The sequence below is a fragment of the Podarcis muralis genome, chromosome 3 (genome assembly GCF_964188315.1).
Source record: "Podarcis muralis chromosome 3, rPodMur119.hap1.1, whole genome shotgun sequence".
Taxonomy (NCBI): Eukaryota; Metazoa; Chordata; class Lepidosauria; order Squamata; family Lacertidae; genus Podarcis; species Podarcis muralis.
Window position 1 is genome coordinate 117,595,032 of NC_135657.1, and position 24,512 is coordinate 117,619,543.

At 43.8% G+C, this 24,512-nt stretch overlaps 1 protein-coding gene across 2 annotated transcripts in view; it reads left to right on the forward strand.

Annotated features, from left to right (window-relative positions):
* PKHD1 (PKHD1 ciliary IPT domain containing fibrocystin/polyductin) overlaps positions 1 to 24,512 on the forward strand; it is a 243,049-nt gene that overhangs the window by 104,155 nt on the left and 114,382 nt on the right. For both annotated transcript variants that reach the window (XM_077926565.1, XM_077926566.1), the window contains exons 35-42: positions 4,063 to 4,270; positions 6,319 to 6,476; positions 9,185 to 9,379; positions 11,648 to 11,773; positions 12,504 to 12,637; positions 17,938 to 18,050; positions 20,702 to 20,807; positions 21,919 to 22,053. In XM_077926565.1, coding sequence (XP_077782691.1) covers positions 4,063 to 4,270; positions 6,319 to 6,476; positions 9,185 to 9,379; positions 11,648 to 11,773; positions 12,504 to 12,637; positions 17,938 to 18,050; positions 20,702 to 20,807; positions 21,919 to 22,053 — 1,175 coding nt within the window. The remainder of the gene's footprint in view (positions 1 to 4,062; positions 4,271 to 6,318; positions 6,477 to 9,184; positions 9,380 to 11,647; positions 11,774 to 12,503; positions 12,638 to 17,937; positions 18,051 to 20,701; positions 20,808 to 21,918; positions 22,054 to 24,512) is intronic.

Below are 24,512 nucleotides of genomic sequence, written 5' to 3' on the forward strand. Positions count from 1 at the left end.
TTTAGGCTTCCAGAGCTGCTGAAGAAAAACTGAATGCAAGCTGTTGCTACAGGGCTACAAGTCAATGGTATTGCACATGGTTTACATGTAGAACAGGGGTAGCTGGCAGAGGAGCTGGGTATAGGGGGTGCAAGAGGCTTCAGTCCCCTCAGTATTTTGAGGCAGGGGGCCCTGCCCTCCCAATATTGAGGGGGCCGACATTCCCTGCTGCTGCCAGGTGCCCTCCGCAGACTCCAGCCCCTGCCCAAGAGCTCAGGAACTTGGAGGGGGTTGGAATGAGCGAGAGTGAATATCTCCCTCCGCGTATTCTGCCCCTGCCAGGCACATGCACGGAAATAGAGGCTGAGCATGGAGCCCAGCAGCCATGCTCTGTCTCTCTCCCCCACCCAATGCCATAAGGAGAAGGAGGGCGAGCACAGAGCACAGCTCCACACTCCCCATTCAACACCCAGTGCACAAGCACTGATGGGATGCCATGTGGCTTGGCCTGCTGCGTGGAGAGGCAAGTTGGCACCCCTGGTAGCTGGTAACCTTTTGTAGACTGGGGTCCATGTTGACCCTACTGATGGAGAGACCTCTCTTGAAAGAAGCAAAGAAAGGCCAAAGGCTTCTGAAGGCTCCAGATTCACTTGTTGGTGAGTCACAGGGCACTTCGGATGATGCAGAGCACTTACAACTCCAGCTCAGCGGCATGTTACGGGTTTTTGCATTGGGTGGGTGTTGAATTGCAGGATTGAGGATGTGGAAATTGCCTCCAAATTACCCCACTACACTTGGGGAAGCCCACAGCAATGTTAAGAAAATTCATGGGGGAAAACTCCAAGTGTTTTTTGGTAGCCCATGGAGATCTTGGCATTTGATGCATTACGCATTACTGTATTTTAATATTGTGTTGGAAGCCACCCAGAGTGGCTGGGGTAATAATAATAATAATAATAATAATAATAATAATAATTTGTTGGTTTCAAATTTGACAGCTTTCTTCTGTGGGGAAGATATGCTTTATTTTCCTCCTAAAACAAAACAAAACAAAACAAAACAAAACAAAACAAATTCTATGGCCTTGGCCTAATAGTATGTTGATGGAAAGGGGGCAGTGGAGAATAATAAAAGCAGGAGACCTGACTATTTTTTCCTGAGGTCCCACACCCAACAACAGTATTGCCCAGGTACATTGCCTTGGCTGGGTCCCTGCACTCTGCTGGCACATGTCCTCCCCGGCAGATGACTGAAAGAACAGATGACAGATGAATGTTGTCCTTGACAGAAAAAAATGGTCGCCAACCTCTGTTTACAGCCATCGATAGTTTCAGCATACTCTGTAATATTTTTCCTCTTTCTTGTTTTATTGTGTTAAACTTCAAATATATAGTTTCAGCACAAGCAGGTTATTTAACACCTCAAACGATGCGCCTATAAAGCAGCTTTGTGGACCTAGTCTACTGAGTATTTACCAAATTTTCCCCAAAACCTTATTTTATCTTTTGAGTTTAAGAAGAATGGGGAGTGGGGTGGAGCCTACTTTCTAAGGCAGCTGAGAATGATGATGGCAATGGATTTGAAATGGGGTGCTCCACACAAGTACTGTTGTAGAAGAGTGCAGGTTGCATCCAGTTATTTTGTAGATATTCGGAGTAATACAGTATGCTGCATTGTTGATACTGCAATACATTGAAAGCATTTATGTGTCTTAATTTACAGAGTGCACGGTTATGTTTCTGTTCTAACTGGTGTAGGTGTTGCCTCCAAAAATAGTCTGTGGAAGAGTTGTTTTCCAACCGGCACTAGTTAATAATTAAAAAATGAATTAAATAATTGAGGAGTTGCATTGAGCCAATCCATATTTTAGTACTTGGGAATGTTTCCAGTGGCAGGCCTTTTGGTAAAGAATAATCGTAGTGATTTTAATTCCCCTTGCTTTTGACTGCCATCCTTTTATGAGAAATAGAATGCCATCTCTGGTGGGTTTATTTCTGCCCCCCTCCCCAAGTACTGCTGCTTGTGATAGCCCCTTGTGAACCATCTGTTTCTGGTGACAAGACTTCTTCCCAAAGCATTTCGTCTGTAGCAGAGGGCAAGCAAAGGGGTGATGGATCATCCTGAAAATCGTCAGAGGAAGCATTTGCCCCCCAGGCCTTGTTCTCCCTAAGTTCTTCCCTCATCCCAGTGCCAAATTTTCTTTGGAATTGGCTCAGACTCCACTTTTTTGGAGGAAATCCAGCTTGTTCTGAAGAGGTGGAACTCAGTGGAGGTTTCTCCGGGGGAATTCAAGGCGATGCTAAAATGGCACGGAAGGCGACTTCAGCAACTATTAGTCACTCCTGGTTGGCACAGCTGTTGGAACTTTCAGCTAATGAACCAGTAATTTATGAAAGCTGGGAAAGCTGATGATCTATCTTTTCTGCTTTTGGATTATTTCCACAATTCATGAAGGTTAATCAAGTGTCAGGTTCCCAGTATACGGGTATAGATGTACTCATTAATACTTGTGGTCATAGATTGCTTGTTATGTCATGAGAGTTCAGATCCTTGTTTTCTAATTTTGAATGGAATGTGATTGTATTAATGGCAGGAACTGATCATTTGTTTTTCATTTCACTCAGCTTTCCCAACTCTTAACTCCCATCAGTCCCAGCCATTGGGTGATGTAGGGGGTAGTCCAAGACTTCGGGAAATCAGTCAGTCTGAGAAGGCTTGTCTAAGTGGGGTCAACGCAGTGTATTTCCCTTTATTGCATTTTAGACATGCAGACTGATGTCTGTCTTTTAGGTTTTTCCTTTGGCATGGCCTGTGCATAACTTTGCCTATTTAACTGTCTTAGCTCACAGTAAGTACTGGCATTGACAATTCCACATGGTTTAAGTCACCTTATAATATGCCTACAACGTTACTTACAATAAATGGTTTCCTATCCTCTCTTGTGTGTATTGTACTAGATGTCATTGTATTTCAACATCTTCTGTGATCTTTGCTCCTGCAACTCCACCATCCTCAGACACTTGGAAGCCTCATACTTTTAAAAATGTTTCTGCGCTCTTTTGTTGCCCAGCATCTCTGGACTTCTCTCCATGCAGATGTGGTGCCCTATAACTCTTCAAAACTCACCTTAACTTGAGATCCCTTCATCGCAGGGGGCTGGACTAGATGACCCTTGGGATCTCTTCCAACTCTATGGCTCTATGATTTCTACCAAGCCTAGGTGCATGGTCTAGCATTTGCTCACACCCCTTCCCACTTTCTTCTTTCCACATTGTCAACGCCAAATGTGTAAGTTCATTGGATGTTGTTTATGGAATTCTTACAAAATGCCATGCATCTTGATGGTGTTGTATAAACAGTAATTTGTAGATGACAAGCTCCCTGAAAAGAACCAAAAGGTTCTCAGATACTTCACACTGACCTTGATACGGTAATCGATATGCAAAACAGAGTCTACCGCCTCCGCCCACATGGGGACTTTTAGAATCCTTTGTTTGCATTACAGTTGCATCAAAAATACCGACTGCATAGTCGGCATGGATCATTGCTTTCTCTGTTTCCACATCACCCTTCTCTGCTGGCCTCCAAGTGCTTGAGGGTTTTCGTCTTTGTTTTGTTCTACATGATCATTTCAGTGTGCATGGAAGAAAAATGAGTGTGCTGCTCTGTATTTTAACTGGCCTTAAGTTTAAAACAAACACAGAAGAGGGTAGAATGATTATTTAATGAGACGATTCATATTAATACGTTAGCTTTAGCTTTACTGAAAGGGAAAGAAGAGAACATTTAAGGAAACTTTCAGAAGAAGGATCTGGGACTTCACCCATTTCTCTGAGCATTGCCACCGTTGTGGCATATTATTCATAAATTCATTTAAAAGCTTTGGGAGGAATTCAATGTAGCACCAAAAAGGTTGTTCCAACAGTGCAAGCGTGCATAGTTTTTTGTTACTGATTTTGCTTGAATTGTAGGTTTGAAATACTTGGGAGATGAGATCAAAAGCTTAGTTTGTGAAGAAAAAGTCAAGCTACAATACCTTTGTGCTCCTTGTCTCTCTTTATGCCTCTACACTTTATGTTGTAGGTTGTGTCCCCAAAGTGACAGTCACACACTTGAAATCAGCCGCACGTCCCAATGATACAAAATTAGTTCTGGTGGATCATGTGGACTGGAAACCTGGAGATGAAGTTGTTATATGTGGAGGAGGGCCTAGAAGTGCCCAGAAGCAAGAGGAAGTAGTGACTGTCAAGACTGTAAATGGCACAGAACTCTATGTTTCATCTCCGCTCAGGTATTTTTCCAGCAGACTTTGATGTTAATGTAAAGCTCATACAGTTGTTCTTGGTATCTGAAGAAGTGTGCATGCACATGAAAGCTTATACCAAGAACAAACTGAGTTGGTCTCTAAGGTGCTAGTGGACTTCTGCTTCAGTATATCTGAAGAAGTATGCATGCACACGAAAATTTATACCAGAACAAACTTAGTTACCCTATATTCTAATTCAGATTCAATTCTCTAAATATTACAATTGTTCTTGGTTATTCTTCTTATGTTAGAAATGTTTAAGGCTGCAATCCTAAAAACAATTACTGTCAGGCTTCCACTGGTTGACTGAGTGCACAGGTTTTCAACTTTCTTCTTCTTCTTCTTCTTCTTCTTCTTCTTCTTCTTCTTCTTCTTCTTCTTCTTCTTCTTCTTCTTCTTGGCTTTATTCCAGGATTCCCTACTATGCTTAAACATAGATCAGGTTACATGATTCAGAAGTCACAGCAGAGCTGTAAGATACATGGCCACACATAAGCTTAGAAGTTGTCCGAACACTTAACACCCCCCCCAAGCTTCCCTTTTTGAAGAACGAGGTGGCGCAGTCAGTCACACTGTTTCCCCCCAAGCCACAGGACTGGGCAAGCCAAAGGGCACTCCTATGAGTAGGCTGGGTCTGCTGAGTCTTTGCCCCAGAGGCAGAGTTGACATGGCTGCCTCAAATGGGTGTTACCTCCCCAAAGGTAGGGAGCACCTCCCTGATAGGAGGCAGCAGTGGAGGCAGGTTGGGTGGCTGTCCTGTGGTGGCCAGATTATCTGATGTCCCTGAGCTGGGCCTCTTCTCTGAGAACCCACTCCACCCAAAAACATTATCTGCCTGCCTGCCTGCCTGCCTGTTACATTTATCTAGCCCCTCTATCTTGCAAGAGACTCAAGGTGGTGTCCATGGTTCTTCTTCTCCCAGTTTCATCATCACAGCAACCCTGTAAGGTAGGCTAGGAGATGGTGGCTGGCGCAAGGTCACCCAGTGAGTTTCAGGGCTGAGTGGGGATATGAACCTGGTCTCCCAGGTCATAGTCCAACACGCTAACCATTACACCACACTGCCTCTAGATCATCACCTGCCACACCACTGGGCTCTTCTCCAGAATCCAGTTCAGCACGCTCGTCCCATTCCTCTGCCCTTCTCTGGCCAGTCTTGTCAAGACATTTCCATGTGGCTCATGACATTTACTAAGGAGCGATCCAAACATCTCTCAAGCCCACCTCACGGCCATTGCATGAGGCTCAGTGTGGGGTCATTGGGTGCATAAGTGTGCATAGCCATCTTAACTCCCCCCCCATCCGTTTTAGCTGCTGTGCACTAGCAGGGTTGCAAATGCACTGCTCTGTAAAGTCCTACTGGTGTGGAAGGGTGGGGAGATTTGGATTGTGCCCTAACCCTTACTGCACTCAGTGGGTCTTCTCGTAAACTATTAGTATGCACAGTACTGCTTGTAATGATATAGGAGAAATTACTGTAACCTTGCAGTTGTACAGTGAAGCTGCATTCATGTGGTTGTATAACAACTCAAGCGGCCACTTATGCGCCTGGTTATATGTGTAGACTGGGTACAATTGGAGAAGAAGGGAAACTATTATTTGCATTCTCAGAAAATCCCACTCTTATTGTTGCAGCACATAAACCAGGGCTCAGCACTGGAGCTAAACATGTGTTCCAAGCCCCAAAGACCTTGCGCCTCCTATTTCCAAAGGGGTAGTCTCTGGAAACCAAAACCAACAAAGAGTCTTGTGGCATCTTTAAAGTCTTAAGCAAATTTATCATTGCGTAATTTATCATGGCAAATTTATTATCATGGCAAATAATATTACGTTGGCAAATTTATCATCAAACAAACCAAGTTTTTTCCTTGTTTGGTTTGGGTTGAGGTGCTGTGGGGCAATTGCAAACAGCTCGTCAGAAGATAATGAAAGGTCAAAAGGTATGGTGGCAACTGAATTCTGGCTCTCATTTGTGACTAGATTTATGGTACAAAAATCTAAGCTGGCTACGATTGTTCCTATCTATCCTATAGGTATTCTCATGGTATTGCCGAAGAACAGGTGTCTGGAGAGCACCATGTTTTCAGCGCTCTTGTGGCACTGGTCAGTCGGAGTGTGGTCATCCACGGGAATGTCACCACGGAAAGGGCTTCCTACCTGCAGCAGTGCAAAGAAGCAGATATTTCAGGAGGTGAGAGAGAGGGCACTCTAAGGGTAACATAAAGAGATTACAGTGGTGCCTCGCAAGACGAACGCCTCGCAAAACGAAAAACTCGCAAGACGAAAGAGTTTTCCGTTTTTGAGTCGTTCCGCAAGACGAATTTCCCTATGGGCTTTCTTCTTGCGAAATCTCCGGGGACCTCTTTTAAAATGCTGGCGGTCGGGAGCAAAGACTTTCACCCACCGCCGGCCTTCAGAAAAGGTCCTGGGCCTTCAAAAGCCGTCGGGATAGCGGAGAAACACGCTGCGCTTCTCTGCTATCTCGGGAAGGCAGGCGGGGGGGGGAGCAAAGACTTTTGCCCTCCGCCGGCCTTCAGAAGAGGTCCTGGACCTCTTCTGAAGGCCGGCGGGGGGCAAAAGTCTTTGCTCCCCCCGCCTGCCTTCCCGGGACAGCGGAGACTTCTCCGCTGTCCTGGGGCGATCTTAAAATGCTGGCGGGCGGCAGCGAAGCCTTTGCTGCCACCCGCCAGCATTTTAAAATCGCCCCGGGACAGCGGAGGCTTCGCTGCCGCCTGCCAGCATTTTAAAATCGCCCCGGGACAGCGGAGAAGTCTCCGCTGTCCCGGGGGCTTTTAAAATGCTGGCGGTCGGCAGCAAAGCCCTCCTGTCCCCTGGAGCTTGCGGGGCGGGAGGTGGCGAGAAGGGCTTTTCTTCCCACCGCCAGCCTTCAGAACAGCCTTCTGAAGGCTGGCGGTGGGAAGAAAAGCCCTTGTCCCCCCCCCCAGCCTTCAGAAGAGGTCGGGGGACAGACTGTCCCCGGACCTGGTCTGAAGGCGGTTTCCATAGGAACGCATTGATTGATTTTCAATGCATTCCTATGGGAAACCGTGCTTCGCAAGACAAAAAACTCGCAAGAAGAAAAAACTTGCGGAACGAATTAATTTCGTCTTGCGAGGCACCACTGTAATAGAATCACAGAATTGGAAGGGACCCAAGGGTCATTTAGTCCAACCCCCTGCAATGCAGGAATCTCAGCTAAAGCATCCATGAGAGATGGCCATCTAACCTCTGTTTAGAAACCTCCAAGGAAGGAGAGTCCACAACCTCTCGTGGGAGTCTCTTCCACTGCTGATCGGCTCTTACTTTCAGAAGGCTCTTCCTGCTGTTAAGTCGGAATCTCCTTTCTTGTAACTTGAAGCTATTGATTCGAATCCTACCCTCCAGAGCAGGAGAAAACAAGCATGTTCCCTCTTCCATGTGACAGCCCTTAAGATATTTGAAGATGGCTATCATATATCTCCTCTCAGTCTCCTCTTTTCCAGTCTACACATACCCAGCTCCTTCAACCTTTCCTCATAAGGCTTGGTTTCCAGATCCTTGATCATCTTGGTTGCTCTCCTCTGCACATGTTTCCAGCTTGTCAACATCCTTCTTAAATTGTGATGCCCAGAATTGAACACAGTTAGCCTTTTTGCTGCTGCATCACACTGTTTACTCATGTTAAGTTTGTGGTCCACCAATCCTTTCCACATTTACTGCTACTAAGACAGGGGTCCCCCATCCTATATTGGTGCATCTGGTTCTTTTCCCCTAAGTGCAGAACTTGTCCCTACTGAAATTCATTTTGTTAGCCTGGGCCCAGTTCTCTTAACTCTGTTAAGGTCATTTTGAATTCTGATTCTGTTTTCTGCTGCATTAGCTACCCCTCCAGTTTGGTGTCCTCTGTAAATTTGATGAGCATCCCCTCAATTGCTTCATCCAAGTCAGTTTTAAAGACGTTGAACAACAACGGGCCCAGGACAGAACCCTATAGCATCCCACTTGTCACATTTTTTTCACAATGACGAGGAACCATTCTGACTGATAGCTGTGTTCCAGTCTGCATACAAGTATGGGACCAGCTGGGGATGGGAGGATGTGTAGATTTTGGTTTTCTTAGTTTTTCATTGTTTCAATCTTAAATTTAGTACTCCACATTTCTGCAGCAATTTGTGATTTTTAAAAAAATCCTTATTAAGATTTTAATGCAAATTTCTCCCAATGAACACATTTTTAATGCAGTTTTGACTAATGGACATATTTTTGCAAGTAATTTACCGTAATAAAATGCATGATTGCATTTTTGTGTGGTATTTTCACTAATATATTCATTTTAATGAACATTTCCCCTATATATTTGTAATTATTGGTTGGAGACCTGCCTCACAAAATTCGGATAAGTATGAATTTTGAAGGGTGGCTGTGTTTTTGTTCTTTCAGAAAGTGCAAATTAATAGATTTGGCTTTAAATGTGAATTTCTCTTCCATCAATAGCACCAGTGAATTAAGTGAGTTCATTTTAGAATGCAAACCAAACAAATTTCCCTACTCCATCCCTTCTTGTTAGTCACATTTGGGGTATCCTGAACATTTCAGAAACAATTTTGTTAATTATTTGTCACTAAAATTCTTCTTGAGCAGCACTAATAGAAGAATAGATGTTATTATTTGCTTTGCACATTTATGATTTTGTGTGTGAATGGTGATCATGTGAGCACTCTAACGAACAAACATTGTGCCACCAGCCTGAGTAAGTTTCACCTACTTCACCCCAAGTGAGTGAAGCATGTCATAAACCTAAAGTATTTAACATCTCATGCTTACATCTCTTTTTTGTAATTTGATGGAAGATTGTGAAGGTGCCTCATACTTTTTAAACATTTGCCCTGCATGCTATATACCTTCATCATTGCTTTTCAGACGTCTCAGACTGTTTCTACAAGAAAAGTGAGAGGAAACTTGGATCGCGGGATATGGGGGCTGTTGTCATTGTGCAGGCCTACAGTGGTGAAGATACTCAGCTTCATTTAGAAGGTGTACAGTTCCGGCACGTAGGCCAAGCTTTCCAGAAGCATCTCAGTGCACTGACCATTGCTGGAAATGCCCACATGACTAGTGAGCAAAAATTATTATATTTTGTATCTTAGCAGCCTTTTAAAAAACAAATGTTTGTTGGCCTTAACTGAGTTCCATCATAAGTCTTGTTTCTGAGCACAATTCAAAGTGTTGGTTTTGACCTTTAAAGCCCTAAACGGTCTTGGCCCAGTATACCTGAAGGAGCACCTCCACCCCCATCATTCTGCCCGGATGCTGAGGTCCAGCGCCGAGGGCCTTCTGGTGGTTCCCTCATTGCGATGAGCAAAGCTACAGGGAACCAGGCAGAGGGCCTTCTCGGTAGTGGCGCCCGCCCTGTGGAACACCCTCCCAACAGATGTCAAAGAGATAAACAACTACCTAACATTTAGAAAACATTTGAAGGCAGCCCTGTTCTGGGAAGTTTTTAATGTATGACATTTTAATGTATTTTTAATCTTTGTTGGAAGCCGCCCAGAGTGGCTGGGGAAACCCAGCCAGATGGGCAGGGTACAAATATATTATTATTATTATTATTATTATTATTATTATTATTATTATTATTATTATTACATTGCTAAAAATTCAAAACTATTAGCTGTTCTTTCATGTTCAACTGAGTAGACCTTTATTTCAGTCAGACAATAACACCCAGAATTTTTTTGGAGGTGTCACTTTTTCTGGACTAATAAAAGGAGATTTTTGGTAACCATTGCTCAGTCCAAAATGTCCTTTTCTGGGGGTGATGTCACCATGATGCTTCAACAGGTGCTGGGTGATCAACTTTAAATATCTCTGGATGAAGCTGGTTATCTAGAAATATTTCAGTTGTCTTCCAGATTCTTTGGGGGAGCAAGACCAGAACACTTTCTTGGTTACCCTGTAGGATGACATTCACAAGACAGACAGGGATGAGGGATCAGGACCACAGCTTGTGGTTGATCTGCATTTAGATCCAGATAGACTGATTGCTTCCCAATTGCCCAGTTGGCATTTTAACTTGCTAGGTATGCCAACTGCAGCATATCTTCTAGGGAAAAATGTGATCAGGTTGTAGTTATCTATGCCCTGGTGGCATCCAGGTTAGATTACAGCCATGATCTAAATGAGGAGTTGTCCATGAAGACTATGTGGAAACTTCATTTCATTTGGTATAAAGCTGAAAGGCTGCTGACTTACTTATAAGAAAGAATGTATGTTTTCAGTTTTTAGGGTTTCACTGGCATTTGATGTGTTCCCAAGGCACAATTCAAACTGCTGGTCTTGTCCTATAGAGCCCTAAATAGCTTAGAACCAAGAGCCACCTGGTCCCATAGGGATCAGCCCAATTGTTATGATCTTATTTGGAGGACGGACTTTAAGAACTCACATGCTCAGAACCAAGGTTCTGAGTCTCCCTGGTGGTGTCATCTTTTTGTTGCGCTCTAAGCTCAGGACCACTCAATGCATGTTCTGATGGCCTTTATTTAGAAAATGTGTAGACTGCTTAAAATTTTAAATTTCTGAGCAATGTGTAATATAAAAAACAAAACAAAAAACATGATATAAAATTAATAAACACAAGGACATAAGACAGAATTATTAGATACCTCATGTGGCGAGATGCCAAATAACAGAACAATCTAAGCATGTTTAGTTTACTGGGACTTATGCTCAAACCCTCAAGTAATGGGACGCGGGTGGCGCTGTGGGTTAAACCACAGAGCCTAGGACTTGCCAATCAGAAGGTCGGCGGTTTGAATCCCCACGATGGGGTGAGCTCCCGTTGCTCGGTCCCTGCTCCTGCCAACCTAGCAGTTCGAAAGCATGTCAAAAGTGCAAGTAGATAAATAGGTACCGCTCCGGCAGGAAGGTAAACGGTGTTTCCGTGCGCTGCTCTGGTTCACCAGAAGCGGCTTAGTCATGCTGGCCACATGACCCGGAAGCTGTATGCCACCTCCCTTGGCCAATAAAGCAAGATGAGCACCGCAACCCCAGTCGTTCACGACCGGACCGAATGGTCAGGGGTCCCTTTACCTTTTACCCTCAAGTAAGCATGCATAGGATAAAACCCCTGTTCTTTCCCTAGGTTTAAGTGGGGAACAGGCTTTTAGCTCCAGTTGCTTTTTTAATCCCTGTTTGCTTTGATTTGTTACGCTGCATTTTTGATTATTTATTTATATATTATTTTAAAATATGATGCAAGCTGTCTTATGAAATATGACTGAAAGACAGGATAAAAATATTTTAAGCGAAAATAAATAGAAATGAAGATACAGCATGAAATTCCACTTCTAATTCTACTGCTTTATATAATTCTTCTTCTCCTAGATTCTTATTTTCGAAACTGTGCTGTATTAGATTCTTTTGCTCGTGGAATTAGCCTGCATGGGGTGTCAGATTTCAGTGTGGAAAACAATATTTTTTACAACATTATGGGCCACGGAGTTAGAGTGGGTAAGTTATACAAAATAAATTTGTGCTATGAAATATTAGTAGAAATTTTCAAGAAGATTCATTTTCCTCAAAACTGTATTTTTTCTTAAAAGTTTCCATACTTTTTACTTGACATCTCACTCCTTTCATTTTATTGCTTTGTTTCAAAAACTTTCAATTTCCCCTTAAGATGAAAAACAGACATTTTATATAAAAACAGAAAATGTCAGTTAAATAAAAGCAGCAAAACTATTCTAAGAATTGAAAAATTGAAATAATATATGTGGTGCCGTTTGTTTGACCTACAGAACCTGATACAGTTCTGTGGATTTTGTAATTCCTTCTACTTATTTGTCTCTTTGGTTTACAGGCACTTGAGGGGAATCTTGATCTTTGCAGTACAAGTCAAAATGCTGCAAACAAAATGGATGTAATTTTTATTACAGAACCATAATCTAGTCTCCATCTAAACAAAATGAGGGATTCTCTGGACCATTTTTGTCCTCCATCATTCTTTGGAACATCTCCATCATTTTTGTCCCCCAGCAGCCTTTTGTTGCTTTGCCCACAAGTTGTGTCCCATTTCTTAATAATGCCTTTGAAACAGTAAGCAGTGTCTCTGATTTGCCATTTAGCTCTGGGTTACTGAGCAGGAACCAACTAATGAACATCTCAAGCTATATATTCTGTGACCATTGCATGCCTTGCCTCTGTGGCAGCTGGTTAATGTGTTATCTTCGTTTGTTTTTAGGAGATTCGCTGGATCAAAATAACCTATTACGGCACAATACGATTATTGGGCTTTCTGGAACTGATGGGCTTTCCAGTATTGAAACCTTGTCACCTGCTGGATTCTACATCCAGGCTCCTGATGATTCGATAGAGGTGAGCTGTAAGGATGTCACAGAGAAGCAAGATAAGTGACAGTGTTTTCACAAGGTTCCCCTCTTCCTTTAGATTCTGTTTGTTGTCAAACAGATACCTCTGGGAAGTCCACAAGCAATACCCCTCTGCCATTGTGGCACCCCAATAGCTATCATGACTAATAGCAATGGATGGACCAACCTCTATAAAAGGTAAAGGTAAAGGACCCCTGACAGTTCAGTCGCAGATGACTCTGGGGTTGTGGCGCTCATCTCGCTTTACTGGCCGAGGGAGCCGACATTTGTCCGCAGACAGGTTTTCTAGGTCATGTGGCCAGCATCACTAAGCCTCTTCTGGCGAACCAGAGCAGGGCACGGAAACACCATTTACCTTCCCGTTGGAGTGATACATGTTTATCTACTTGCACTTTGATGTGCTCTCGAACTGCTAGGTGGGCGGGAGCAGGGACCGAGCAACGGGAGCTCACCCTGTCGCTGGGATTCGAACTGCCGACCTTCCAATCGGCAAGCCCAGGAGGCTCAGTGGTTTAGACCACAGTGCCACCCGCGTTATAAATTTGTCTAATTGTGCTGTATGAAAAGGAGTACTTTCTTTTGTCGTGATGGCGGTGATTTGTACCCCGCTATTCCTCCCAGGAGTTTAAGGTGGCATGCATGTTTCTCCACCTCCATTTTATCTTCACAACAGTCGTGCGAGGTAGGTTAGGGTGGGAGTCAGTGGCAGGCTCAAGATCACTCAGTGAATTTCCGGGCAAAACCAAAACCTAAGCTGGGTTCTCTCCAGTCCTAGTCCAACACACAAGAGTTCTTGAGTTCTTGAGCTATGAGAGAGAGGTGGGGAAGCTGTTTCTTTCATGGTGGAGTGGTGATTAAAGGGGATTAGGCCTGTTTGTTTCCACTCCTGCTCCCCACACCACCAGCACTGGGAGCGCATATGAGTGATATATGCTCATTTATTAAATAAGCATGGTTTTCCCTCCTGTTTTGGATGTTGGGAGAGGGAGGGGCAATTCACATAATTCTAAGTACTAATGTGGGGACGCGGGTGGCGCTGTGGGTAAAAGCCTCAGTGCCTAGGGCTTGCCGATCGAAAGGTCGGCGGTTCGAATCCCCGCGGCGGGGTGCGCTCCCGCTGCTCGGTCCCAGCGCCTGCCAACCTAGCAGTTCGAAAGCACCCCCAGGTGCAAGTAGATAAATAGGGACCGCTTACTGGCGGGAAGGTAAACGGCGTTCCGTGTGCTGCGCTGGCTCGCCAGATGCAGCTTTGTCACGCTGGCCACGTGACCCGGAAGTGTCTCCGGACAGCGCTGGCCCCCGGCCTCTTGAGTGAGATGGGCGCACAACCCCAGAGTCTGTCAAGACTGGCCCGTACGGGCAAGGGTACCTTTACCTTTACCTTTTTAAGTACTAATGTAAATATTTTTATGCAAGTCAACTGTTATGACTTGCATAACAATGTTTATACAGTGGTACCTCGGGTTAAGAACTTAATTTGTTCTGGAGGTCCGTTCTTAACCTGAAAACATTCTTAACCTGAAGCACCGCTTTAGCTAATGGGGCCTCCTGCTGCTGCTGCTGCGCCACCAGAGCACAATTTCTGTTCTCATCCTGAAGCAAAGTTCTTAACCCGAGGTACTATTTCTGGGTGAGTGGAGTATGTAAGCGGAAGCGTCTGTAACCTGAAGCGTCTGTAACCCGAGGTACCACTGTATTGGTACTTGGGATGATGTCTCAGAATATGTGACTACATGCACAATCTAAGGCTTAATTCTCACAAACCACAGATGAAGTAGTTGAGTTATGTTTGGAGCACTTTGCTTCAGCTTGTAGGCAGAGACACACATAACTAAGTGCTGCTGCATACATAAAATTACCCACATACAGAAAAATAGCTGTGAATGTTCTAGCCTAGTATTCCCTCTGCTTATGATAGCTATCTGTGGGTTGCCATGTTTTTCAAGGGAGCTTTTCTGCTTTTTGTGAAAATTAGGCTGTAACATGTGAGCCAGTTTACATGTGAGCTGTTTGATCCACTGCATTTTACTTGGTCAGACCACCTAGGAAGGTGTCCCCCACAATCATGCTAAGGAATGACTTGGCTTGATGAGGGTGGATATTGAATAAAGAGTTTGCATTGATGCTGGCTTATTGTTTCAAGCTTCTTAAAATCTGCCATTAGGGAGAAGATAAGGAAGCAAGTAGAGAGACGAGTCTGGATTTAAATTCAGCATTAACAAAATATGTTCAATATCCACATGTGGTGTCTTAATCACTTAAAAGGTCATATGGCTGTATTCAATTGCTATCAGATACTCATGGAAGAAAACCACTTTCTCTCTGGGAATATAGCTGCAGAGAGATCTATAGAACACAGTGCCCCAAATAATTTATTTCTGCAGAAAATTCTCTGCTTCGCCGAGACCGCTGCTGTCAAGCTACCAGCTGTCTGCATAAATATGCTGGACTCTCGCCCTCACAAATCATCTGTAGAATGCACTACTGGAGTCGTAGGTAAAATAGTCACTGAACTATAATGTGAGTTGACTACTGAAGCTCTGCCTTAACTGTGCTGTGGGCAGTGTGGTCTGAAAAGCTGCGTTTCCAAAAAGGTGCCTAAGCTTGTGCTTCCGGCACTACTCTTGTCTCTTTGCTTTGTGACCCTTGTGACAAATGTCAGACACCAGGACAGTGGGAAAATTGTATAGGTCACAAGACTGGAAACGGGATACGGAGCCTCTCTCTTCTAGGTCACTGGCTCTTCTTTGATCTGGGTCACAAGAAATGAACAGTCATTATCTTCTTAAAGCTCTCCAGTGACCTCTGGGAAGTGAGTTGGTGGTCTGGCTTCCAGTCCCTGTGGACAAATAGCCACCTCACAAACACTTCCAGTGACACAAGCGGCCACCTTTTGGCCACTGCACATCTGGACCAAATTTCCACTATGATTTTATAGTGTTGAAGGTCTGGGCAGAAAATTCACTCTTTGCAACGCTGCTTAATTCCTTTTTAGATTCTCCTGACTCTAATTCTCTGTGTCCAGGGTTGTTTTTTTTAAAATCCTGATTTTGTAGGGAGAGTTTTCTTCAAAATGTATAAATTTGCAGAGAATTCCTTTAACTAGTGAGGAACCCACCAAATGGCAGGGTTTATTATTATTATTTATCATACTGATTTTAATAATGCCATCAATATGCTGGGCACTTTATAGAAGCAAGAAAGTAAAGAAGGTAGGTCTCTGTTCCAAGGAGCTGTAAGCTGCCCTGTGTTTTCTCGTGGAGGAGCTCCATTCGCGGTGGCAGACATGTGTTGGATCACACCCAGTCTTCTGTGTTTGATCTGGCGCTGCTAAGCATGGAGTCTTTGCCACTTTTCTCAGTGTCAGGAATGTTGGTTGCTGGGCATTCAACAAGTATGAAATCCTAGAATTGCAGGAAGGGGGAGAGTCATAATATTACCTATATACTTTAGAGAGAAAATGTTTGTTTGTTTTTAGTACCTGTAAGTCTTGTGAACATTGTGCATGTCTAGTGTTTTCAACTACCTGATCATTTATAAGGGATTTTAAAGAATTGGTGCATGTAATCAGCTGTTCTGCAGTTTTCCATTCATTTGCATAAATCATTTTCCCCCCTGGTATGATGGCACATGTATCATAATGGTCACAATACAGTTTTAAAAGTCGCCCCACTTATTTATTTACTTAGGTGTAATATTTAGGCAGGGACGCGGGTGGCGCTGTGGGTTAAACCACAGAGCCTAGGACTTGCCGATCAGAAGGTCGGCGGTTCGAATCCCCGCGACGGGGTGAGCTCCTGTTGCTCGGTCTCTGTTCCTGCCAACCTAGCAGTTCAAAAGTACGTCAAAGAGCAAGTAGAGAAATAGATACTGCTCCGGCGGGAACGTAAACGGCGTTTCCGTGCGCTGCTCTGGTTCGCCAGAAGCGGCTTAATCATGCTGGCCACATGACGCCGGCTCCCTCGGCCAATAAAGCGAGATGAGCAAGCAACCCCAGAATTGGCCACGACTGGACCTAATGGTCAGGGGTCCTTTTACCTTTAATATTTAGGCCACTCCCCACCCCAACCCCAGTCACATAAAACATTTAAAACACAATTTTTACGAATTACCAAGAGATAAAATAAAAAGAACCTACAATAACTACCATTAATAAACAAAGCACAGTAGCAATTGGAAAGTCAAGAGACTAGCAGCGTGATCACTAAGAGAATCATGTTTAGAAGTCATACTCCCAGGAGGAGTACTGGAAAGGCCTTCTAAACCTCCCTGCTCTTCTCCTTTCCATCCCCAGCGCTGTCTTCGAAGAGCAGCAATGGAAGACAAAAGCAGTTTGCACTGAATGGAAATAGCCCACCTTGAGCAACACATACCAGCTAATGGGTGGGGGTGAATTATCCTGCCATCCTGGGCTCTTCCAACTCCACAGCTGCTTTTCTCTAGCAAAGGAGCAATTGGAGGCCCATGTAAAACTCGCTGTTGGTCCTTTAAAGGCTCACCCTTCCCTGCCCCAAACCTGATATGTGTAATGTCAGGTGTAATTTGTTTCCACAAAACAGCCTCACACACTAAATGAGGAGACTTGGCAGGCTGGAAGTTCCACATCTCTGTCTTAGATGAGAGCCAGGCTTCCTCAAACTCGGCCCTCCAGATGTTTTTGGCCTACAACTCCCATGATCCCTAGCTAGCAGGACCAGTGGTCAGGGATGATGGAAATTGTAGTCTCAAGACATCTGGAGGGCTGAGTTTGAGGAAGCCTGGATGAAACCATGGCTGCACCAGCAAAACTGTTAGAGATGCTTGAAAAGATGCAGGATATTTTAGCTGAATATGTCGTTTTTCTTAGCCAGTAATACTTTTCTGCTTTGCTCTGATATTCATTTGAAAACAAGGAACAAACAGACAGTGGTTTGTTTTTTGTTTTTCTCCCCTTTACTGTTGGACCTGCCATTATTCTGTCCACATGTGGTGCCACACAGAGGCTGTCTGCGTGTTGGGAAACTCTTGACAAACCCTGTCAAGCACCCTAGAGAGGCCCCTCCAGCTCTGTGTCAGTTGATGGAGGCAGAGAGGCTTCTGGCTGGAGGGAGCCCCATATCTGACTCCTCCTGAAGTAAAATTATGTCAGTTTTCATCCTGAGGTGTCTGAATCTCTGGATTTCCAAACCAACTTGACATGGATGTTCGTATAGGTCTGAAGATAACATGCCACAACTTTTTCCAGTGTTCTGGGATCTTAACTGCATTGAGATGGATGTTCTATAACCATATTCTCCTCCTCCTCAGGGTAACACAGTGTGTGCTGCGGGACACGGCTATTTTTTCCACCTTTCTCCTTCAGGACCATCAGAGGCTCCAGTTCTGTCCTTCAGTAAGAATCGAGCCTATTCTTGCACAAGGTACTTCTGCATTCAGTTTGATTGGATAATATTTTCCCCTGCTTCCTCTCTGCCATTCTCTCACGTATGCAAGCATGTGCACACATGTGTGTGAGTACACACTCACTCCGCTGCATAAATGCTAATTGCAATAGCCAATAAAGGGGGGGGGGGGTTTAATGCTTTATCTGATGTTTAATAGGGTCTCTTCCCCAGCAGGATGGAAACATATTGATATGCTATGGTCCATTTCTAGTAGACTGTAAATAGGGTTCATTTCAATTACAATTACATATATTCTTCTTTCCCAGTTCTAAACTATTGCCTAGTATTTTCATCTAGTAAACAGCTGTTGCATTTCATTGCAGAGATATAGGCTTCAGTATTTGGTACATTCCAAGTCAGTCTTACAGGGACTGTGGTCTAAACCACTGAGCCTCTTGGGCTTGCCAATCAGAAGGTCGGCGGTTCGAATCCCTGCGACGGGGTGAGCTCTTGTTGCTCGGTCCCGGCTCTTGCCAACCTAGCAGTTCGAAAGCACACCCAAAAGTGCAAGTAGATAAATAGGTACCGCTCCGGCGGGAAGGTAAACGGTGTTTCCGTGCACTGCTCTGGTTTTGCCAGAAGCAGCTTAGTCATGCTGGCCACATGAGCCGGAAAAACTGTCTGTGGACAAACGCCAGCTCCCTCGGCCTGTAAAGCGAGATGAGCGCCGCAACCCCAGAGTCGTCTGCAACTGGACTTAACTTTCAGGGATCCTTTACCTTTACCTTTTAAGTCAGTCTTAAGTGTGCTTTCTGGGAAAAATCATGTTTGAAATGTAGAACCCTGCATATTCTAGTTCAAAATGACCCCCAATTTTATAAACACACATTCACACACATAAACAAATAAGTACACAGCCATACATAGTGGTTCAGGCTTGTTTTCGTGTGGCTTATAAATTGACCATTAGTAATTGTATTAGAAAGGGGACGCGGGTGGCGCTGTGGGTAAAAAGCCTCAGCGCCTAGAGCTTGCCGATCGAAAGGTCGGCGGTTCGAATCCCCGCGGCGGGGTGCGCTACCGTTGTTCGGTCCCAGCGCCTGCCAACCTAGCAGTTCGAAAGCACCCCCGGGTGCAAGTAGATAAATAGGGACCGCTTACTGGCGGGAAGGTAAACGGCGTTTCCGTGTGCTGCGCTGGCTCGCCAGATGCAGCTTGTCACGCTGGCCACGTGACCCGGAAGTGTCTCTGGACAGCGCTGGCCCCCGGCCTCTTGAGTGAGATGGGCACACAACCCTAGAGTCTGGCAAGACTGGCCCGAATGGGCAGGGGTACCTTTACCTTTAATTGTATTAGAAGTACTTGATCCATTCTGACAATTAAATACATTTGTTTAATAATCTGCAAAAAAAAAAAAAAAAAAAGGAATGATCACACAGATTTTTGAGCAGGGTGTTTTTGTTTATGCCTGGTTTACTATTCAGTTTCCTGATTACCCACTGCTTTTTCCATTTTCCTTTGTATGTGCTTAGTAATTACTATAATTTAATTCCTGTGGAGTCAGGTACCTCTACTGATGTTTCCATCCTCAAAGTACCTCAGTATAAAAAGCCCTGGCTCTGACTTGCAGTTTTCGTTATAGTGTGTGTTTTATAGCAACAGCTAATTCAGTAATATTTGCCTATGAATATATGCTGTGAACTGGAATCACATTTTCTTCTCAGCATAAAGAACATGTACATTTAGGAAGAAACTTGAATTCCAAAGTGAATTCACTTGATTCAATTCAGGCAGATCATGACTGATCAGATCATGAGACAAATTCAGAATCCACAGTCAATTAGATTGTGTTCCTGGAAAATATATTTGTCTTTTAAACTTGCAAAAATTGGTATTCCAGCTGCCAAGAGCCTGGATTGGTTCCTTTCTTCAAATGCACATGTTTATATGCAATTTTTCATTAAAAAGTTATTTTCACTAATACTGTGCAATCATATCTTGTTCAGAAGTTTCATTTTGAGGATGGTGGGTGCATACATCCGAAAAACTGTATACTCCAACTGCCTCTGTAGGAATGCCTTCTGGAGCTGGCGCGCTGAGTGGATCTTACCCAATAAGCAAGGCAGAGGGCTGTTACACTCCCTTTTTTGGAGCAAGTCCCTCCCGCTCGGTGTGTGGGTTCTGGGCTGCTGTTGTGAGATTTCACAGGGCTGTCCGAGTTCTTGTGAGATCTTGTGAGAGCACCTCAGAGCCCACTAAGCACGGTGGCAGGCAAGTTCTTTGTGTGCTGAGAAAACTGGTGCAAAAAGAACATTTAAGCTTTCTGCCTTGTGTGCAGCCAGTTTGCACTATTTTAACTGGTGAGCTTTCAGTTGCATAAGGTTGAAATTGTGCAAGTTAATTACGTACAAGATGTGGTTGTACTATATATGCATTTCTATGCTCCACCATATGCTTTTTTGTACAGATTGCTTGGCATGAGGACCACATTGCACAATTCAGAGAACTTCAATTTTTGAAGGATGGTTGTGTTTCAGTTTACCTATTGTTTTGGGAAGTGTGAGTTACAGTATGTAGATTTGTCTTTAAATGCAAACTGGGTTCTCTCCCATCCTCCCTATATCTACACATTTTCCCATCTCAATGTTTTGTTATAAAACCATTGTCATTTATTTCAATTTAAACAGCTTTGGACTCCTGATATACCCAGAATATCATCCTCAAAGAGTAAACACCACATTGCCTGTTACACTTGAAACCTTCACAGCCTGGCAATGTGAAGGTGGAGTTAAGGTAGGATAACCATAATTTTTGCTTCCCCACCACTGAATTTTCTGAAACACTTTAGCAATGGGGTAGTTTACCTGGTGCCCTTGACATGTTTGGGACAACAAATTCATCATCCTTGAGACATTGTCCATTGAGCATGCTGGCTGGGGCTACTCTGAGTCAGAGTTGCAACATATACCATAATATCCATTGGCTCCAACTACTGTAACTTTGTTGTGCAACAATTTATCAACAATTTTCATTGTTTACATGCATAACAATAAATGATAATAAACTGAGGAGAACTAAGTCAAAATAGAACAAAAAACAAAGTTCAAAAACAGATATTTGTTGTTGTTTAGTTGTTTAGTCGTGTTCGACTCTTCGTGACCCCCTGGACCAGAGCACGCCAGGCACTCCTGTCTTCCACTGCCTCCCGCAGTTGGGTCAAACTCATGCTAGTAGCTTCGAGAACACTGTCCAACCATCTCATCCTCTGTCATCCCCTTCTCCTTGTGCCCTCCATCTTTCCCACCATCAGGGTCTTTTCCAGGGAGTCTTCTTTTCTCATGAGGTGGCCAAAGTATTGGAGCCTCAGCTTCAGGATCTGTCCTTCCAGTGAGCACTCAGGGCTGATTAAAAACAACAACCCAGATATACTTCCCCTTTTTATAGTAACTATTGGGGGCATGTATTTTATGTCTCTGCTATTGCAGTCTTGATCTTGTCTTCTGGTATGTTTCTCATTGTTAATCAAGCAGATGAGGAATAAGATAAAAGGGGAGGAAGGCAGTGTGGGTAAATTACTGTGTCAGCTGGGTAAGAGCTCAAGATTGCTATATCACGCCTGTTGCTATTTTGGGACAATACAATTGTAGCCAAAGCCCTGTAGAAGCTACCTGTAGAAGCATGGCATTCCTTCATACTCATTTCACATACCTTGGGCAGTATTTATTATGGCTCAGAGATGGAACATCATCATCATAGCTAGGTGGCAGTGCCATTTAATCACTCCACCAGGGCTATTGACACTATCGAACAGTGTCTTATGGAGCACAGACAACTATTCATTTACTTTATCTGTTGATTTCCTTGGTAATAATGTATTAATGTTTAAAATATTTACTATTAACAGATTATTAGCAGTAGCAACCTACAGCTTTGGAGCTTCCACATCTCGTCTTGCAAATATTTTGGAATTGACATTGTGGAGAGTCTTGGAAACACCTCTGTTGCCAATAGTTTTCTACTTGGTCACTTGCATGAGGAGGTAAGAACTCAACTTGTCCTCCACTTTCAGAGGCTATCAAAGAAACAAACTTAAAGAGCTAAAAGGGCAATAAAGTTAGAAAAAAACAGCTTTTGGGGGAATATTGAGGTCTTTTCTCAGCACTGTTGTCAGACTTTATAGTCATATCTAGATGTCAAGCTAAATAATAGTTTAGTGTGATGTGAACGAGCTGTAATGAGACTTAGGTTCTTGCACTGCCCTCTCCATGGTTGCTAGTTGACTTATGGCTAAGTTTAATGGGGCTTTACCCTCTAATAAATGTGTATAGGATTGTAGCCTTATTCTTTCATGGGAGTAAGTGGGATTTACTTTTGAGCAGACATGTATAGGTTTATGAAGTTAGGCATGGTGTACTTTGTATGTTCAATGTATCCCAGTGACTATTGCAGAACTAATCAGGAAACACACAACTAGAGAAGACATTTGCTCTCTCATCCAGAGTCTGTCTGAGTTTTATGTTTGGTTCTAATTTTCCCCTCATTGCTTTGGCAATATTTTTAATCTCTTTGTCTCAATGCTCTAATCTGTAAAACAGAAAATAATTCCCTGTGGCATAGTGAGGGCTTATCCCTTCATCTTTATCCGCTGCTTTGAAGCTGAGGAAAACTATGTATCTGTTGTTAACTATTTATTGTATTGTATTGAAATCCCTCTCCACAAGTAGACCAAACCAAAAGCCACTCGGATTCCTATTAAATTCTGAGTAACAACAGTTAAGGGAGTGCAGGGTATTTGTGTCTCAAACAGAATGTGTTTGGAAGCTGCTGTAAAAGGTTAGCCAGTGTTGCACAAATGCAGTTCTCTAGCAAGCAAGAATCCCCTTTTTATTCATAGCCAGTATTTCAGGAACCGAATTATGTCAGTATAAAAAATATGAGGGATGTTGTTGTTGTTGTTTTGCGTACGTGTTTGTCCAGAGGATGTGCTCTATCACTGGGCCCAACCCAGAGAAGGTGCCCCACCAACTGAGAGGAGAGGTGGCTTGCAGAGAGTGGAGGAGAGAGACTGTAGAAGGAAGGAGGACCCTATGCTTTTGCCCTATTCCTTCACACATCTCCGTCTGCAAGCTGCCTGGACAGCGGTGACTAGCAAAGGGATGCTGTGGTGGCTTGCACCAGTTATTGTTCTCTGCTTGAAAGGTCCCCAAGAACTAATAGCTTTTGCCAGCTGCACCAATTCCCAGAAGTAGAACCCAAAGTTCTTAATACGGGTCAATGTCAAGAGGTGCTCCTTCAAGTACCTGGGCTTGTTTCATTTCCGTAAGAAGAGAAGAAGAAGAGTTTGGATTTGATATCCCGCCTTTCACTCCCTTTAAGGAGTCTCAAAGCGGCTAATATTCTCCTTTCCCTTCCTCCCCCACAACAAACACTCTGTGAGGTGAGTGAGGCTGAGAGACTTCAGTGTGACTGGCCCAAGGTCACCCAGCAGCTGCAGGTGGAGGAGCGGAGACGCGAACCCGGTTCCCCAGATTACGAGACTACCGCTCTTAACCACTACACCACACTGGCTGTGTGTAAGGGTGTGTGCAGGTGTGTGTGTAAGCCCAGGAAGCCTTAGGAGTGTGAGATAGTGGAGAAAAAATATTCCTTGAGAAAGTGAGGAAAACTGAGGCAAAGAAGCTCAGGAGCCAGAAGATATTAGAATGGTAGAGTGGGGTGAGCAACAAGAAGACATATGGAAATCTTGGGTAGGTGGTTTCCAGTACATCTAAGATACGGCCTTTTGGTTTTGTTTTACTGTCGCTGGATATAGAGCACTTGAGTGCCTCCCACCCCATACTTGTTAAGAGATTTAAAGCACTCAGCTATGCTTTGTTCCTCACAGCACCCTGGGGGTGTGATTATCTTCGATTATCTCACGATAAAGAGTTGTCTTGTCATAATTTGCATATTAATTTATGTAATTCTATCCTTTAATAATGATGTCTCTTTAACATCAATTAAAACTTTATGACATTAATTTAACAAGAAGGCTAAACCTTCCACTCAGCCAGCCCTTTTATTTTTAAAATATGCCTTTAAACCAGCTGTTACTTCTGTCCTTTTGTACTTCTGCTCTTTACACAGCAAGCTAATTTGTGGGGGGAGGGGAGATGACTTCCATCAAGGCCAGAGAGCAACGATGCCTACAGTTGGAACTTAAAATTAACGTTGCATGTGTAGTTCGGTTTAATAGCTGTTAGCAACTCAGAAAGTGCATAGCTCCTCCTGTCTATAGGTATGACTTGTGAAAGACACAACTTTCAATTCTTGCACAACTTACGTTTTCACAAGGGCCTAAAGGCAGAAAGAGCACGGAGGGCTTAATAGTGAAGGACACAGAATTTGTGATAGATACTGAACTGAGTGGGAAGCCAGTGGTGGAAGCTGAGAATGGGTGTGACATAGTATGAGCTACGGGAGAAATAAATGATTTCAGTGAAGATTTGCATAGAGGTG